Genomic DNA, 20,122 nt, shown 5'->3' on the forward strand with positions numbered 1-20,122 from the left:
ACGGAAGTATTCATTACAACAGGATTATCGTAGTGCTTGAATAACGGGTAGCCTTTATTTCAGCTCTTCAGTCCCTGGAAAGATTCAGCAGATTTATCCCACAGAGATGCGAAGGCAGTTGGTTGTTACCGAACCATAAAGCTATTTAAAACTGTAATGATTGCGGGTTTGTTGTAAGGAAAAGAAATGATACATAGCGACAAATCCAATGTCTTCATTTACTCTTTTTGTGGTATTTTTAAATTCCAATCGCGGATCAGTATCTACTGGAAGTGACTGTAGATGATGCGTCCCTCTCTTGTGGAGGATTAACTCGGACTGGATTTAAAAGGAATTTGGAAGAGGTAAAACACTAACAAGCAAAACACTGAAGCTGTAACTTCTGATCTTACGATTGGAGAAATGCATGTATATAAATAAATATGAGCTTTTAATGATTGATTCCCGGTGTTTGTTCAAATTACGGATCTGATGCTAAATCCGCGGTGGGACAAATCCGGTTTTTCTTGAGCGCTGTGATCTGAAAGCTTTGTGTCACTCCAAGCTGCTGGCTGTCAACAAGTCTGCTGCTGACGTGCACGCGCGCTACTTAAAGGGAGCGATCAGGCACGAGCTTCAAACCAAACTGAGTAAACTCTGAAGCTGAAACCTTGATATGTAACAGTCCATCTGATAAATCCTACTCTATTGGTATTTGATTATACAGTTTTTGTTGTTGTCTTGGTTAGGCAATATTAGGTTTCCATAAAATCTGTTTTATTGTTAAAAAAGCATCATTTTTGTTATTAAATGTGTTGGAGGCAGGAATGAAATTATGAAAAGTTATGAATTTGAATGGGTTTAATAGGGGTCATTTGTGATATCTAAGATCTGGAGACAGAGATGCAGCCTGAAAATTTGTATAAGGGTGGCCATGAAATAACCAATGTAAACTGAGGAGTGGCCAAAAGTGGATAGGCGCCAAAACAAAACCTCAGAGTCACTCTACACTGTTCCAACAGGAACAAGCACAACTTTCACATTTCTAAATAAAGACAAACTAGTTTCCTACAGCCTTTGCTAACAAATAGAGGCATATTTTTAAACATCTGTCTAGATAATAGCAGTATTGCATCAAATTTTTTGTGGTTTGAGTTCTGGAGCGAACATCTTTTCCATTGTCGTCACTTACCTACTTGTATCAATATAATTCTACATTAAATTGATATTTATAAGTACTGATATCTACATAAATTGATAATTTAATAGGGTTTTATTAAAACACTTATTTACAGTATCCATAATTTCACTGAAGACTCTTAGATGACTTGCAGAGACGCATCATTTTCTCTTTACGGCATATAACTCAAAATCATCTCTAATGTTGGTATACTGATGTGCATAATTAACTACAGTGGGTTTTTTTGACGAGTAATTATTAATATATATAAAATTAATTGTTTTGAATATTCTACTTGAGAGACAAAAATGGTAGGGGTGACCACAGGGGTGGCCAATGATTGGCTAAGGGTGGCCATGGCCAACCCTGGCCCCCCATCTAGCTCCGCCCCTGTCTGGAGACACCAGGAGGCTCATTGATGAAGGTCTGGATCAAATACTGCTGGTTGGAGTCAATAGACAAATTAAAGCAGCTCAAATTGCTAAGGATGGTGATGCTGGTTCTGATAGATAAATGTATTTTTACACAAAGGATCTCAGTTGATCCATATACTTGACCAATAGAAGAAGTTTGTGCCTGTTAATTAATTAATGCTCCATACAGCGTAGCTGGACCGATATGATGGATCAGGAATCTATAAAGAATGAGGGGTTTTATGCTGTTATATAATTATATAAATGTGCAGCACCAGCTCTTTTTGAAATCAGAATAAATTCTTATTCCTGACCTGCAACCTTTGGAAATGTAGGACTACTTTGACAAGGTAAATTGAGGGGTGGCCGACATGGACTTCTGGTATTTTCTGTTATTTATGTTATGATAGTAAGTGATAATAGGTGGCAATACAACTTTTTGTAGAACTTAATTTGGGGCTTTCTTGGAGTAGGATACCTTTATTATTCCAAAATTGGAAAATGTGGGTGCTTGAATCACAATTATGGGACAATATTACATAAAAATATATTTTCTAAATGTGGATACTCAGTTAAAATCAAATGTGCAAATTAGCGGAAGAATTTGATAAGTGTGCATGCATTTAATAATTGTGCATAAAAACAGTTACAGACTATTTACCAAAAAAAAATGGGAAAACTGCATTCAGTAGAGAGGTTAAACTTATGTAGGTATAACCTGAATCCTTTCAGCGGAAATAATTTTTGTTTTATTGAAAAATATTTATTTCATCCAACAAATACTTTAAACTTTATCATTTCCTAGCCTATACGACACCAATAGTATATATTAACTAACTACTTCACTTTCATGTGCCTTGGTGACCTACCTTTGGCTTATTATTTATCGAACAAGGCTGCTTAGTCATTTTACATGTCGGCACAGGGTGTTTAATAAAGCTTAATCAATATGTTAACCCTGTAATGCCAAATGTATCATATTTGACACATACAGTTTCTGAAATGTTTTGCGTCTGACACCTTTTGCATAATTTAATGGTAAAAACTTTGCTCAAAATCCTATTGTACACAATCAGATATGCCTGATAACAGAGGGCAGAAGACTACACAAAAAATAATCTTGACTTATCGCATAGTAATAAATTATTAATATCAAAAATGTATTTCTGTTTTTTCTTTTTACATATTTTGTTAAAAGGCCAAATAAGGATTTCAAACCAAAAAAAAGTAACTTTCTGTTTTGTTTTATTCTTGGATCAGGCTTTAAAGGGTTAAAATGTACTTTTCATTCTAACTAAGATTATGCATGGCATAACATATGTAAAGTGCCTTAAAGCGTTCAGTTGCATTATCTAATATTTGCCTATAAATCAGGTTTTAAAGTGATAAGATCATGTTTATTGACAAAAAAATATTTAAAGTTTGATCACTTTAGTGTATTTTATTAGGCTTTTTCCTTTTATCAGATAAAAAATGTTTTATTTAATTTTATTTAGAATTGGACTTTATACTGTCGACAAATTTTGCTGCCAAACGTTGGCTTAAAAAGCAAGTGACGTAAAAAAAAAAAAATGCATTCCTTAAAAAAAATTAAAAAAAGCAGTGCAATGCTGTGTTTTTGGGTGGTAAAATCACTGTTGAGCAATGCCCTCCCCCTGTGGGGTAGGTATTAGATAGGTTTCAGCTTTGTTTTGATCTTAGGAAGTGCACCTGTTTAATTTATGTTTCCTGAACAGAGGCTGTTTAGGTACTCCCTTTAAAAAAATGTTGACTCTAACTTGACATGTTCTAAGTGGTTTTACAGCGGCAGCCTGGGGGATCCGCTGCTAAATATTTCAGGACAAACTCATTACTGTAAATGGGGCGGCGTGGTAGCCTAGCTGGAGTAGACAAGCAGCAGCAGGAGAGATAGGAAAGTGATGTGTGTGTCTATGTGCGTGTTTATGTGAGTGCAGCAACATTCCTTCCCCTTGTTTTAACAGTGAAGTTGACGTCTCAGGCAGTCTGAGTCTCATTGCTGAGCCCAGTCGTCCCTGTTGCATATCTTTCAAACACGCAGGAGCTCATCCAACATCTGCTTTCTAAAGAGCTAACGACAAGACAGTGGAGACTGGACGATTAAAACTATTGTGCTAATGAGGCCCTGTGTGCTGCCTACCACACTCACCTTCACTTATACTCTCATCCTAAAGATGGATTGGCAGGTCAGGAGGTTGAAAGCAGAAATTATAGACATTCAAACCCACCATCTATGAATCTGTAACCATTTAACCCCAATAAATCAGTGATAATTTGCAAACGGTTAATGAAAAGACATGCATGCACAGAAATGCTCTAAATAACATACTTTATTTTGTTTATATACATTTTTATATCCCTTGAAAGTTTCCTCGTTTTTGACATTACAACAAACTTCAATGTGTTTCTATGGGATTTAAGGTGATAAACCACCTGAAAGTGTTGAAATATATTTGAACTGGGAATAAATGGAAACTAAACAGGAAAGGAGTCTTATATCAGGTCAACCTTTTCTTAATAGTTCAAGCTCAGTGAAATTAGATTTTTCTGTTAATTTCTCTATAAGCATTAATTTTAAGCCTTTCACCACATTCTTGGTTGAATTTAGGTCTGGAGTGTTCGATTTTTGCCAAAAATAGAAATTCTATTTTCTCTTTTTTTTTTTTTTTTAACTTTACAAAACTTTGGAAATTTAAGATAAGATAAGATAAGATAAGATAAGATAAGATAAGATAAGATGAGCTTTATTGATCTCACAGCGGAGAAATTCACTTGTCACATATTGGCATAGAAGTTAAAGAAGGTGCAAACAAGGAGGAAAAAGGTGCATTGAGAATAAACAATATATATTGCAATTTTATACAGTTTTGCTTTGCACTGATCACTCAATTGTTTGACTGCAGGATTTCATGGTCTTGAATGCTTTCTTGTCCGGGGACATTGTAACAGGGCTTTGCCGTTGCATAGAAGAGAGTTACTTTTTACTCACATACATGTAGCTGCAACCGTCTTTACCCTTCTATGTGGCACCAAAATCAAATTTAAGTACATAGCAGCAACCTTAAGGGCTGGAGAGAGAAAGCGGGTGTCTTAATCTCGTAAAATGTTATAAGATTAAAACTTGGTTGCTTCTGTGATTTGGAAATAGAATTTTTCTTCTGTTTGCAAATATGATAAATTGTTCAGCTCTAATCTTAACACATACATGTACTTTAATCTGAACCATTTAATCGTTTCGTAGGCGGCGTGTTCAGAGATGCTTCCTTGCTGTAATTTGGACCTCTGTTTCAATGTCAAGCATTTTGCAGCCTAAATTAGATGTTTTTCAAAGGACTGTCGTGTATCCTTGACAACAAGGACATGTATAACTTGACCAGTTTTCATGTCCTTGTTAAAAAAATAAAAATAAATAAAAGGCAATAAAAACACTAAAAAACAACATCCCTGTATCTCACTGATTAGGCTTTAGCCATGGTGTGCAGGGCTTTCCACCACCCATGGTGTTTTGACATGCAGGCCTAAGTGTTGCCCTACATGCCAAATGTTCTTCATCATATTTTTTTAGTACCCTTATATGGTTGTTGTCCAATATCAAACTAGAGTTTTTATGGCTTTCTTTGAACATTAGCATTTTTTTCCAAAAAGGGCACATTTCTGAAGTGCATGACTCATAGTTTTATTGTCAACATGTTGTCCTGATGGAGCTGTGTATCTCTGCAGCTCTTCCAGAGTTACCACAGCTCTGTCGGCTCTTTTTGCTGCGTCTGTCAGTTCAGGGTTACAGCTATGGCTTGGTAGATTTTCAATTGCACCAGACCTTTTCTATTTTTGATGATTGAGCGTTGCACTGTGAGATGTCAACCCCCCGGGATGTATTTTTATAACCCACCCTTAAATTGCTCTTCAACTTTATCAAAATAGTAAACTTTAAATTCACTGAGTGAAAACTCTTCCCCCTATTCAACCATGCCTGCATTTAGACCCCTTCTCAGACAGTGGCGCGGAGGGAGCGTGATGATGAGGGTAAGCAGTAAGAGAGAAGAAGAGGGGGAGAAATAATAAAGGACAAGCTTAACTGGTGAGGCTGTCAGCGGAGGAAAATAATATTTGTCCAGCTGGACAGGCCTCCCTTTGTGCAGGCTAAATGAATGTTGAGCTTCCTGTCTACCCTGTCAGGGAGAGTGGCGTCGACTGTATGCTGCAGCGAGGAAGCAGGGCTGCGTGCAGGGAGCTGTTTGGAGTTTGACAGGGATTATTAAAATCAGAGCAGATGACGAGGAGAAGGGCGAGAGACGGAGTGTGAGAAAGCCAAATTGACACAGACACTCTCCATTACCTTCCACTTGACTCGTGCTGATGACAGTGTTGATATGAGACCCAGCAGCGCAGCACCGACATGGGATTGGTTGTTAGCGCCAGCGTTAAGCACCATGGGGTAGGAGGGGAGGACCTCACTGCTAGTAGACACCTAAGGAGATGAGTTGTTTATTTGAACTCTTGACTGAGTAGGATCTAACCTCATTGTTTATTTATTTGATGGGGTTATCTGTATTCTCTAACTGTGTTGTCAGTATGTAGAAAGCTTTTGAGACTAAGGTAATGCATTTTGATCAAGAGCTTTCCTACTGAATATGAAGATGCAGGGGGTTAAAAAAAGCCTTTTCTATATGATCTACTGTCTTTGTTTTGTGTGTTGCAAGTAAATTGATTTGTGCAATCTAATAGGACACCTGTTTCAGGAACTATCACATTATCATAGACCACAGGAGCATGGAAGCAGGCCCTACAGACATGTGCATCGCAATAGATTAGAATACCATCGAAAAGTTAATCTCTTTCAGTAATTTAATTCAAAAACTAGAATTTATAGCAAGGCATTTTTTTTCTATAAGGTTGTATGGTCATGACTTTCAGCAAATTAAAACATATTTTTTTCTTTTTTCAATTGAATACACCAAACCAATGAAATGTGAAGGATAAAGAATGTTTTAGTAAAGAATTTCCACATCATGGTCTTCACCACGATGGGAAGGAATGCTGGATTCTAGTCCAACAAAGAGTCATTGTCAGGCACTATGAGGTGTGTTAGATACCAAAGCCCATCACAAAAGAAGCTGGCTTGTCACAGAGTGCAGTATCAAAGTGCAATAATGAAAAGTGAAGTTTACAAAAAATGTTTAGAAAATAAAATAAAAAACAAGAATAGCTGCAGATTTGAGAGTCATTGTTAAACAATTCTCATTCAAGAACTTGAGGGTGTTGGTGCTGCTGAAGTCAGAGCTACGCGCGGATGTACCCAGGATCTGGGTTAAAACTTTTGCATTCCTCAAATAAAGATAATCAGGAGTCTGAGACATCTGAAAATCCTATTTCAATCATTCCTCATTTCAGATGAATGTAAAGTTTTCACTTCATTTAGATCTCAAGGTTCTAGAGTTTGAAGTTAGTTGAGGTCCAGTCTGAAGCTTACAAAGTCGTAGTCAGCTGGTGTTGGTCCAATGTATTTTATAATGTTCAAAGTCAGAGCAGCTGTTTAAACTTTTGGACATTTTATAATTCCAAGCCCCAATGTGTAATTGTCCATCCATCCATCTTCTGCCGCGTAATCCTTGATAGGGTTGCTGTGATGCCGGTGCCTATCTCCAGCAGTCTATGGGCGAGAGGCGGGGTACACTCTGGACAGGTCCTGTCTGTCGCAGGGCAACACAGAGACATACAAAGGCACAAAACCATGCACACACACTGACACCTAAGGACAATTTAGAAAAGACAATTAACCAAACAGTCATGTTTTTGGACTGTGGGAGGAAGCCGGAGTACCCGGAGAGAACCCACACATGCACAGGGAGAACATGCAAACTCCATGCAGAAAGACCCTAGGCCAGGAATAAGCCTAGAATCTCCTTTTTGCAAGGCAAAAGTGCGACCCCCTGCACCAATGTGCATCCCTCTGTAGTTGTTTATTTAAATCAATAACATAGGATATAAAATGCCCTTTTTGTCCCAAAGGGGGGAAATTTGTGCAAAAACAAGTAGACATAAAATCTATCGATAAACCCATACATCTACTGCCGCTTATCCCTAAGAGACACAGGAGGCTGCAGGCATTCCTGAACAGTCTGTGGGGCAAGATGTGATATCATCAGTCCATCATAGGGCAGCACTTAGACATACAACCTTGCACACACACTCTCACACCTATTTTAGCCATTTAGAAGTAACAATCAACCTAACAGTCTTGATTTTTGGACTGTTAGAAAAGGCCAGAGTATGCAGTGTGACCCCAGGCATGCATGAGGACAATATGCAAACTCAATGCAAAAAAAAAAACACCTTGGACCAGGGAATCAAACCCAGCACCTTCATGCTGTGAGGCAACCATGCCCCAAACTGCATGACCGTGCAACATACATTTAAACTGAATCTATTAAAATAATGAATAATATGAAAATGTACAATGATTTAAAAGTTAAATTGTAAGTGGAAGAAAAAATAACCCTCCTAAAGAAAAAAAAATGCTAATAGTGTGCAGGTATTATTAAGAAAAATCATATATGGGAAGAAAAATTTAAGAAAATAAACAAAAGCCAGTTATCAGAACAACGTGATAAACTGTGCAGTAAACATGGAAGCAAAAGACACATTTCCTGATTATGTAAAAAACTGTGCAAACAATCAGTAACATCAGGAACTTTCTGTTGAGAGACACAGTCAGGCAAATAAAACTGAAAATGAACTCTTGCTCAGTTCAAGAGCTTTTTTGGGAGCGGTGAAGATTATAAAGTCTAACAGTAGGAAGGATCTGCATAGGCCCTTTTTTGTGCACTTCTGATGCAACGGACTGTTACTGAATGCTTGATTGTCCAACAATCTAGCTCAAACTAAAGCTCATAACCTTTAGAGTATCGTTAAGAAGGAAATGAGAGACATTAAAGCCAAGGAAACAGCCACTATTAAAACAACCAGAGCCTCCCTGACTCATAAGCTGAATTACCCTGTATTAATGCAGTTGTTCATGCAAAAGGACCCCAAACCCGTCATGATTCACATCTGCCCTGTGTTTATATTAGATGCATCTACCAGTGTTCATTGTACTTTCCTTTCATCTCAGTTATATCTAGTTTCCCGTTTGTTGTCCTTCCTTTGTCTAGTCACCTGTTCTCCTATCCTGGTTTCTGAGTTCCCTCCATAATTGCAAATCTATCCTTCTCCCATTCAAATATTTCCAGTCAACATCCATCTGCTGAAGCCCTTCTTATTCCTTGCAATCAAAGATCAGAGGTCATCTCTTAAAAGCATATTAAAAAGTAAATTCGCAATTTCCAGCATATTAAATCATAAAAATAATCTAAATAAACAAACACTTTTTAAAAATATTTATTATTAATTTAAAATGGGTCACTCCTTGTGTCACCAGTCTATATTATAGCTCATATATAGAGCTACTTATAGTTTTTTTTTTTTTTTTTGTCCTCTTCACGATGCGGCTGAGTTCATTAAGTTGTTAATACGGTCTAGATACTGGCAAACCTACTTCTATATAATTCTTTGTGCATTTTTATCTGTTGCTTATGAAAGTGGTAGTTCTAAGGCTCTAAAGCCAACTCTGTATCTGTGGGTTTTTACAGGGCATCATGGAATGGCCGGGAGAATTTCCTGACGACCACGCCTTTGTGGAGTTTCTAGTTCCAGGTGTTTCCAGTGATGCAGACTTTGAACAGTTTCTAAAAGACACAGAAGAGAAACTCAGCCTCAATGCCAGCAGGTAAGTCTATTTTTGTTCTCTCTTTTTTTCTTTTTCTTAGCAAGGAAAGGGCTGGAGCCTACATCTCATTGCAAACTTTATCCAGATTTATTTTGTTTTTTTTTTGCGGGGGGGATGGGAGGGGACTCTTTAAGTTTATTTAAGTATCCCTTTTCTTGCTATTCTACTGTGTTTATCACATTAAAATAGTGGTCTGGGTTGTAATTTTTAGGAGTTTGCCTGTGTTCGAATGTCTGCCCTAACCCCTACATAGAGAATTTTATAGGTCTTACGCCATTTTATATCAGTGCCCAAATGTCTAGTGCATGAAATAGAAGTGGAGTCAAAATTTCCCACAAGAAACCTTAAAAACTAGTATACATTTTCAGTCACTAGATGAGCAAATATATCCTAGAAGAATTTGAAAAAGCACTTCTCACAAACACCATCTTTTTAGCGGGGCAAGAGAGAAAAAGATGGCGCAGGGAACCCCAGTCACATGACCAAAGGGGAGAGAAAAGTCCAAACAGTCTGTTTACCGAGTTCACCATAAAGTCCACTATATAGTCCCCACTCCATGGAGTGATTGGGTTAGGAGTTAGGCTGGATGTTCTGACACAGCCAGTGTGTTATTAAGGCATTTCTCTTGCCCAGTGATAAAACCTTCCATTTCTCCTGTGCATCAGGAGAATTACAAAAACATAATTGTTGAACAGTGATTTATTTCAACAAAACATAAATGTACTCTATCCTTTTTCTAATTGTTAGAAGCAATAAGCCAGTTGTCCTTTCTGTAAATTGTATTTGAACAAATTGAGATCATGTGGTCAGATTCAGATCCATTGCAATTGAATCCGATTTAAAGTGGATAGTATTATATATTTTATTCAGTATATTTTTATTCATTACCACTCTACAAGTTCTTTTTTTTTATTTAAAAATTTGAATGGCAAAGTTGTAGCTTTGACCTTTAGGGTTGCAATGTATAGGAAGGCTGGCATAGAAACACTAAGCCAGGGGTGCTATCTGTCTATGAAACAACTCCAAGTAAACTGTTACAACGTTTTGGATAATGTAGCAATGGAGAAAAGCAAGAGAAACTAAAACCATTGCTGATGGTCAGTAGGTTTCCTAGCAGCTCAGAGGCATGGGTTAACTTTACTGTTAGTCCAGTCATAAGCTTCACACCATACATTTTGTTGCCTTTTATACTTCTCATTCAGCTTCAGTGCTTTTTTGCACTTATCATTAACACTCAACAAAAACAAATGTATATTTAACATTTGGCAGAAGAAGAATTCACAGGAGTTCGGTTTCTCACCTCAATGGTTAGACTTTTCTGTTTATTAACTTCCTCTGTAGTTTTTGCTTAAATTCAACTTTAGAGATAAAAATTAATTTTAACGAGTTGTTTCTAAAAGGCTTGTTTTTTTTTTTCTCCCCAAAATCAATACATGCACATTGAAAAGGTAAAGAGCTTAACAACAGATGAAGGTTCCTTCGTTTGGAGCTGTTAAACAAAGATCCTGTCATGAGACCCACTCCTGTGTTTTTATTCATTTTATGGCGTTTCTAATACCATACATACTGTATGAATAAAAGGTTTGTATTGCTTCAGGTAAACTAATTATAAAATTAATAATTTCAGGTCGTCTTTGTGAGGACAAAAAAAAAAACATATTTGTCTGTATTTTTTTGGCAGATGCAGAGTTTAAGAGTGCAAATAGATTGATAATGAGTGAGCTGTGGGGACACTGGAGCAAAAGGAGAAATCTATATTTCAGGCCTTTTATCGTTTGTAAGGTGGTGAGGCTGAGGGCAGATGATGAAGGACAGGCTAAATGTAGCAAGTGAACAAAGCCTCACTCTGGCACCATTAGTGCCTGGGACTCATCCCTTCTTCGCTTTCCCTCACTGTCACCCTCCCCTTCTCTCTTTTTCTTTCCTTCCTCCTTCTAAATGGGAACATAATAATTGAAGATTCCACATCTTGAAACGAAAACCCTTGGGTAGGTAATTCAAGGCTTATTACTGAAGGCCGAGCCATTTTTCTGCCTTCTAAGCATTAAAGGGTTATTTTGTGTTCCTGCAGATGGGAGAGGGATAACCATTATGAGAACAAAGCATTCAGATAATGGAGAATGGGGCTAAAAATAAGGCAATCCTCCCCTCGCCGTGGGGTACCACTGGTCAGTGTCTTCGTTCGACTACAACTAACTTCTTCCTAGACTATTTCAAGCAACCCGTTTTTTTCTGTTAAATAAAATCTGTTGAATTAAATCTTCAGAGCTTTCTCTCGTCCCTCAACCAACTCTTGTACTCACACCAATAGATCTATGCAGGCTTCAGTGGCTCACTTGCCTCCTGCCTTTGCTGACTTATCAGTGTTTGGGAAAAATCACAGAAGTGGAGGAGAGTAAAAGGCAGACCAAGGGATGATGCAGCTTGAGTCACCAACACAGGAGAACTTAAATCTGTTTAGGGGTGAGAGTGAATGGCCCGTTACCCTGCTCTCAGATGTCATAGATCTGCCTGCAAGCTGCTGCCTAATTGAATGAGATTAAGATGGGCTGACAAAGAACCTGGTGCCTCCAAATTGAAAAGTTGTAATCCATTAATCCTCATCAGGTGGGATGGAGCAAGGGTAGGAGGGAGTGGAGCTGGACGAGGTGGGCCACCAGGAAACAGCCTTTAATGAAGTGTCAGTGCAGTCATGGAGGCTAAAGACAAGCCTCTAGTTTCACCTTGGCAAGGCAAATGGCTGTAAGTGGTTGATGGCCGGTTTTTAAAAAGGATGTTTTGATTAAACTTGTTCTGGTTCTGCTTCTGGATGGGAAATTAAAGCCAAGAAAACGAAAGACTTGCTAAGATTTAACTGCATGCAAAGCTCATTTTCTGTTAATATTGACAATGATCTGGAGTTCTTGCAGTGTGCAAATGACACGTGTGTTGAGTCATTGTATCAGCCGTATCAGCTCTGTGGTATCACTGACTGGACTTGGGTGGCTTAGGGCACTAAGTGGCTGGGCCAATACGGGATATGTTTTCAGCTTGTTCATTCAAGCCCATTCGGTCCATTTCCCCTCAGAGAATGGAGGCCTTTGACAGAGGAGCTATCTAGTTTTCAGGTGGCTGCTTTGGCACTGATTGGAACACAGGATTATTTGAAAAAGAGCTTCCTGTCCCTTCTTGTCTCCAACTCCCAATCTATGAAGGCAGCCATCGAGTAGCGGAGCTCCAGATAGACAACCCCACAGCAGGCCACCCACACTAAATTAATTCTGACAAGGAACTTAAGATAACGTCAAAGCGCTGACTAATCGCAGGATTGGGTTTCTGTAAGTCAGGGAGCTGTGAAATGGGCCATCATATCTAATAAAAGACCTCCAGTTGCTTCCTCTTTTTTTCGGCACTGGGGACAAATTGAGAGGGGGAACACACTTGTGGCGTCAACTGTCTCCATAAACTGATCTGGAACACACATTTTATTCCATTAGTTAAATTCGAAGTCCATATGTGTTTGTGTAAGGTGATAGATAGATTGTCAAGAGTCCTGAAGAGTTGTTTCCCCCTGGTTTCCTCTTGCTCTTTTCTCATTTCCCTGGTCTTTTGTTCAGTTCTCTTCTGGTGGTTTTGCCATTAGGGCTTTGTCCTTTGTTATATCTACACAGAAAGCTGAATGGTTTTATTTCTTGGTTGTGTTTCCTACTGATTCTTTACCATCTTCTGTTCCCCATTTCTTTCTGTATTATTCCCCTGGCATCTCAGCGTGGTGAAAGTCATCAAGCTGGGAGCTAATCCTGGCAAGTTGATTAGGCTGCCAGTAGCATTCATGCCAGTGGGCAAAAGGTCACTATGTTGTAGAGAACTGGATGAACTTCTTGACTCAGACCATCCAAAATGGCTTTATAACTTACGGCACAAAGCACTAAGGAGGGGTAATTGAAAGGTGAGAGTAAAGAAAAGAGAATTAAGTCAGGAGGAGATTCTAGAGGTGAGAAAAGAAGGATGGGAAATGGAGAGTGAAAAGCCTGGGATTGAAATTGTGTCTGAAGATAGCGGTTCTGTAGTCATTGGAGCGCATTGTTTTAGTAAGTGAAGACAATGGTGAGATGTTGGAGAGCTCTATGCTTTATGAATGCTTAGCATCATGTGGTTTAAACAGAGTATTCTTTGTGATATTTTCTTATTTTATTTTTTTTAAAGAGAGACTTTTTTTTTTACAAACTATTTCATTACTCGGAGAATCTATAACATATGACGACTGACAGGAGAAGTCAATAATAATGGTTATTACCAACTTCTGTTCAAGGATGGTATATATTTAAAGGTATTGTTGAGAATGTTCTTTTTCCGGGTGGATCTTCAAAATAAGTGATCAATCATTCTGGTGATATGTTTTCGTAAGGCCAACATGCTCATCCCCATTTTAACTTACCGATTGAGAGTCTGACATAGTGGAAAAATTGCAAATCTTGTTGAGTGATGCAAACAGCAACTCTCAAACAGAGTGTGCATGAGGAGAAATGGGCTTGTGCATGCTATTGCACAAGTTTAATAGACGTTGACTCTCGGGAGTAGGTACAGGGTTGTGCATTTGAATTTTTTTTAAAGTGGAGAGGGCGGGTCTTCTAAAAAAACTTTCTTGAAAAATCCTCTACTATCCCTTTAAGCAGCGACAAAACATAATTTTTCAATATTAAAATGTTATACATATATATATAATATATATATAAAAGCATGATAATGCAAAAGTATAGATTGAAGAGTGTATGACTAAAGACCAGTGTTCCTGGTCCCCTGTTGTCTGCATCTACAGTATAACAAGGTCCAGGAATGTATGGATGATAACCTGTGACATTGTAATGAACATCCAAGCTTCATCGATGCAGGTGGGGATTGAAAACTGACCAGTGTGGGTTAATTCAAGAGACAAAACAGTAGCTCAGATTGCTGATATTGTTTAAACAGGTTGTGATTGACAGTTGCAATTTCCTCAGATCTCTCTGTGGTATGGTACAGCATAGCTGGAAAGCAGTTGGGATGCCCATGCTGACCAGAAAGAGGTTTTGTTTTACACCAGGTGCATGTGTGTCACCTGAGGAAGATGTGGCAGCTGCTCAGATTATGGCCGGTCAGTGGATGCTTTTGCAAATGTCCTGGGAAAGCTTGGGTTCTGCCATTCTTGAAGATCATTCTTTGACGCACACTAACTATCTGAAAACATTTTCCCTGACGATCTACAACCTTGCTGCTTGCTTTCAAGAACAGTTCTTAAATAGAACAAGTTTGAGGTCTTGACACGTTTCTGGATAAAGAAGTTCAGTTCATGGAGGCCCCACTTCACAAATGTCGACAGGTTTTCTTGTTGACAAACTACCACAGTGCACCTTAAAAGTAATGCAGGTCTGTTTCTTAAGGGAGCAGGGATTTTTAATTTAATATTCTATAATCATCAAGGATTCACTGATTGGCTTGAATTGGCCTACTTTCTTTGTCAAGCTCTTTTAAAGATGTCCAAGTAGATTTGAATTCCTTAAAAAGTCTATTTCAACACTCTTTGTGATACTTTAACATGTTTTCATATTGTTTTTCTTACGTAAACCTTACTTTATTAACACAATCTATTGTCTTTCTAATTTTAAAGTGTACCTCATAAAGGTATATAAATATTTCACAAACCACAAAATCAGTCAGTTGGTTATTGGAAAAAAAAAAGGAAGGAGGTTTCTTAAAATGAATTCTTCACTGTTGAATAAATGTTTTCAAATTAAATGTTTGATTGCGTGAATATAGCAGAAATTACTTTCAAGCAATAAAAGATTTATTTTTGTTTTAAATAACCCAAATTAATTTGAAACTAATGTGTTTAGTAAGTACCAAAGAAGGTCCCTAGATATCAATTCCGCCAAACAACTTTGTGGGAAGAGTTAAGTTAACAGCCTAGTGTCTGTTTTCCTCTTTAATGAACTTCAGAGAGTGGGTAAAAAGTGAGCTACAGATGGGAGCCCATTTGAAACCTGCTGTCTATGTAAAGTCCTGGGGTGGAACCCTGAATGAACATCCATGTTTTATGACTTACTATAAACACACATATAGCGTTCTGTTCAGTCATCCAATTTAAGGCAATCTTCCATCAGAGGACCTGGCAAATAACAGAAGTCTAATCAGAAATCTTAGTCAACTGATTCAGTTCTTGTATTTGCTGCAGCTTTTATCTTTTTTCTTCTGACAAAACACATTTACAATATGCTCCAGTAGATTTTCTTTTGCATCAATTTCAGTTCAAAACAGCAAAGATGATTTGTTATATATTTCTTTAAAGTTTAAAAAAGATGTTGTCAGCAATTAATCCTGATATTTGTTGGGATGAAATGTATTGCTCTCACTTTTCATGCACAGGGTAGTTTCCTGTACAATATGTATAAGGTGATTGGTGGTTTGCAAAGGTTGAGTAAAAAGCAGTTTAACAGCATCAAATTACATAAAATAAACTCTGTATAAGCAAAGTTTATGTCATTCAGCGAGAGTGGAACATGAGAATAAAACAAGATGCATCATCTGGTCTGCCTAAAGAAGAGAAATCAGGGCAGAGTGACAAGAAGGCAGTTACCACAAGACAGAGGAATGTCATTAGGCAGCCTTCAGTCTAGAGGATATCAACTTGGAACAGTCTATAACATTTTATCCCCTTGCGTTTTTCTCTCCCCCCTCTGAAATGAAAGTGTGTCAGATTGAACGGTTATTTAATGAGCTGCTATTGCGGGACATCTGGATCCGTTCATGGCTTGGGAGCAAGCAGGAGGCAGTTTATAGACCTGCGATAGGAGATGAGCTGTTTGATGGCAGACGGGCTTTTTGGCTTTGCATTATCTATGCTAACACATAAAGAGTCTGACACAGAGATTAGCAGAAAACCAGCTTGTATGCAGGTAATTTTTTTTACTTTGATTTTGCTATTGATAATATGTATAAATCACTGATTAATTTATTTTTCCTGACAAATACAATGTCTAATGCCTGTGGGATGGTAGATTCAATTAAATTAAAGAGAAATAGCCTTTTATGGATTTTCCTAATTATATTTCCCTATTGATTTTAGTTCATCAACACATGCAGTATTTAATGAATCATTTGAGCCCTGGTGTCATGCTCTGCTATATGCACTCATCTCTGGAGCTTTGTGTACATCTACGCCTGTCAATGAGCAGCCATGTGTGCACAGAATAGGAACCCTCACCCCTAAAACACTATTGTAATTATGCAGGTATGCCGACGTATGCAAGCACACACTCTGACACTGCCTTGGATTCAAATATATAAGCATCGATTTGCATGGAAATGACTGAACATGTTGAGCCCAAAGATGTCATTTCTAATCTGTCATATTAAGGGGGAACCGAATAGCTGGTGCCGTCTGTTAACATCAAAAGAGCGGTGTTTCTATGTATGTGTGAGTGTGGAGGGAAGACATGAAAAAGCAAAAAGTGTGTATCTCAGACGCCTGCCGATGCCTGTAATGCCACTTCACTCAAGATGCTTAGCTCACACTCACACATTGATATATTGTTGTCTGTGTTCATTACTGCTGATGTGTCTGTATCTGTCTTCTCACAGTGCAGAAGCTGAATGAGAGGGGGAAGGACCTGAGTGTGATGCTGTGTGTACGTCAGAGTCTCTGTTTCTGCTTCAGTTGTGCTTGGTTCTCTTCCTCTGCATTTCTGCTGAAGCAGTGCTTTCCTTATTTCATTGAGTTGCACTTGAACGACATATTGGGGAAACAATTGTTCCCAGTGTTGCACAAATAAGCAGGACTGGGAGTTTAGATTGGAACTGGAAGCCATGGGAATATAGATAATTATATGAATAATCGAAGTAACATTGCCTTGCAAAAGCATTGCTCACTGTTTAACCTTTCACATTTTGTCAGGTTACAGGCTTCAGTGTATTTTACTGTATTTTCATTTAAAGTTTGTAAAAGGAGTCATCCTGTGTACAACTTTGAGATAAGACACAACAAGCCTACCAAGATGCAGTTATTCACCTAGAGGCGCATTAACTGGCAAAAGAGACGAAAAACAATGACAAATACTCACAGCTGATGTGTGAGAATCTGCACTGCGTTTTGTTGGTCAGTAATATAAAAACCCTGAGGAATGCACTGGATTATGTTGTTTAAATAATAGCGAAATTAATACATTTAGTGTTGGAATGTTTATATAACCAAACAGTTCTGCATCCCTTTCTGTTCAACACTCAACAAACATGTCAAACACTCATCAGATAAGTCCAATTTGACATGCAATGTCTTTAGATAATATTCCACTGGAAGAGTTTGAATCCTTTATCATCTGTCTAATTACACAGCTTCTTGTTTTTAAGCATTGAACAACAGCTAAAGGAGCTTCAGGCCAAAATGGGAGACTCCAGAACCGGGGATCGTCCTGCCAGTCCCACAGAGGTCCTACAGTGGTTCAACACGAGAGCACAAAACAGCCTGAAGCCTCTTTCTGCAGACCTTTTAGACTTCTTCAGAGCTCTGGTAATGCATTAGGTCAAAGGTCAGCTTTGCTTTCAAACCAAAGAGCTATTATTGCCTTTGTTGTTTACAACTTCAAGAAATATTGAATTCTATTAGTATGTGACATAGAAATATTTAGGATCTTAAAGCAGAATAAAACGTTTATCTTTTACGAGGGGGGGGGCACTTTTTTGTGGACTAAGGCCAGTTAGGTGGGTGCTTTTTAATATTTATAAAAGAAAAAAAGAATAGTCTGGAATAAATCATATAATTTGCAGCTGAGCATTAATGAATTAATCTTCAGTACTTTTTTTTTTTTCACATGAAGACAATCAGAGGCTCAGCTACACCCTCTCCCTTCTCTTTCTGTAATAAGCAATGTAGATAGTAAAACACCTCATGTGGCCTTGGAGCAGCAGTTTCGAGCTCTCTGAATTAGGTCAATTAAAGAAATGGATAACTGGAATTATTATCACCAAAATAGATCCAACTCATCAATAGTAAAACTAAACTAAGTGTCTTTTTTATGATAATTCATAATAATACATTAAACTGAAAATATATGTAATTATATCACCAATCTAACGCATGTAGAGTGCACAAATGTCCCCAAATCCATCAGTATGATTTTAGATTTATTTTGATAGATCTGAAAATTGAGTGTTTTGTGTATTTGTATTCAGCTGCTTTACTTTAATTCACCTTCATACAATCCAGTGCAACATTGTAGCTTCAAATTTTACCCTCATAGATTTTAACAAGCTCTTCACATTTGACACCAACACTGCATATTACGTTATGTCATCAGATCAACTTCTTCATGTCCACATATATCTCTGCTCTTCACTTGTTTAGAAACATTACCTTCAATCGGAAGAAGAGGGCAAAGAAGAAGTGACCCTTCAGCTTCTGCTGAATCTCTCTGCCCGGTGTGGGGTCTGTTTTCCCTGTTCATCTTCATCTGCTATGTCTTCCTCTCATCACCCTCATCTCCCTGGCTCCTCTGTCCACATGACACACACAGTCAAAGATGACCCTTCATTAGAGGTAATGCGCTATTTCTCATTCAGTTCAGTGTTTTTTCCTTGTCAGGTTGATGAATTTCATTCCTAATTTAACTGCTAAGTGTTCTGAAATGAGGGTTTAATCAGCAGTCTCTGTTTTTCTGCTCTTCTACCTGAGGTTGTTATAACATAAATATTTCCGACATCTTTTTACTCGCCTTTTAGATCCACGTGGCATGGGATACTGTACGTCTTCAGCTGCGACGTTTCCTGGTGGACCGGCTGTCTTACTGCACCTCAGAACATTCTGGTTCCACTCCAGTGTCCCCATTGACCATCCATGAACGGGTCCACTGCTTACAGCAGCTGTTTTTCCTCTATCCAGAATGTGAAGTGCTCACAGATTATCAGGTGCAATTTCAGTCGATTCTGTATTTTGAACCGCTTCATAAATCCTACTATAGTAGCATGTTTAATATACAGCATTTTAAATCTGATTATATGCTCAGGCCCTGAAACGGCAGTATGTGGTGAATATTCTGCACTCAAGCATGAGCTCCAGCCCAGGGGGTGAGACCGGCTTTGATAGACTGGTGGCAGGTTTTTACAATGCGGTCCCGCATGTGACCCGAGCCCTTACAGAGGAACTCCAGGTCCTTTCAAGAGTAGCGGAGCCCCAAGTCGTCCTTGGCTTTTTAAACATAGCTTACTTTGGTGCTGTTACCCAGGAGCTTGGCTCCCAGATGGAGAGAGAACATGAAACTGCCCAAAGAGACAACACGGCACTAAGCAGCAAGATCAAAAAATACTCTGCAAGGTCCAGAGCAACAGTGGGTGAGTGCTTCACTTTTTATATCTTGTTTCATCCTATTTTCTGCACAGTTTTGTGGCTTCTCTTTTATTCTGATTCACTTTCCTCCTTTGATTTCTACTCTCAATACTCCCATTTAATTTTAATTGACCAAATAAAGGTGAGGTTCTTTCTCTTCCTCTTTCCTTTAACTTTACTCTTAAACTACATTGTGTAAGCTAAAGCCAACTTCTTTAGTGTGACATCAAATTGGGATAATCAACCTGTGGTGGTTCTAAATGATAAGGCAGCCATGTGTAGAGGTCTTTCACTTGTCTGCATTGTTGGCCATGGTTTCTCTCATCTTGCTCTTGACAAAACACATTGACTGTGTGGTTGAGTTCAGGCTAATGACACCATGGCCAATAAACTAGGTACTGGTGCATCCTTTTATAAGTCTAACTATGATGGTT

At 38.3% G+C, this 20,122-nt stretch overlaps 1 protein-coding gene across 1 annotated transcript in view; it reads left to right on the forward strand.

The window, feature by feature from the left end:
* Positions 1-9: 9 nt before the first annotated feature.
* Positions 10-20,122, forward strand: part of kiaa0825 (KIAA0825 ortholog) — a 161,538-nt gene continuing 141,425 nt past the window's right edge. The window contains exons 1-6 of the mRNA XM_015373303.1: positions 10-344; positions 9,219-9,355; positions 17,717-17,876; positions 18,711-18,902; positions 19,085-19,270; positions 19,369-19,693. Of these exons, the coding sequence (XP_015228789.1) occupies positions 9,225-9,355; positions 17,717-17,876; positions 18,711-18,902; positions 19,085-19,270; positions 19,369-19,693 (994 nt within the window). The 5' untranslated portion in view covers positions 10-344; positions 9,219-9,224. The remainder of the gene's footprint in view (positions 345-9,218; positions 9,356-17,716; positions 17,877-18,710; positions 18,903-19,084; positions 19,271-19,368; positions 19,694-20,122) is intronic.

This window comes from Cyprinodon variegatus, unplaced genomic scaffold (assembly GCF_000732505.1).
Source record: "Cyprinodon variegatus isolate N-32 unplaced genomic scaffold, C_variegatus-1.0 Scaffold85, whole genome shotgun sequence".
In the NCBI taxonomy this organism is placed as follows: domain Eukaryota; kingdom Metazoa; phylum Chordata; class Actinopteri; order Cyprinodontiformes; family Cyprinodontidae; genus Cyprinodon; species Cyprinodon variegatus.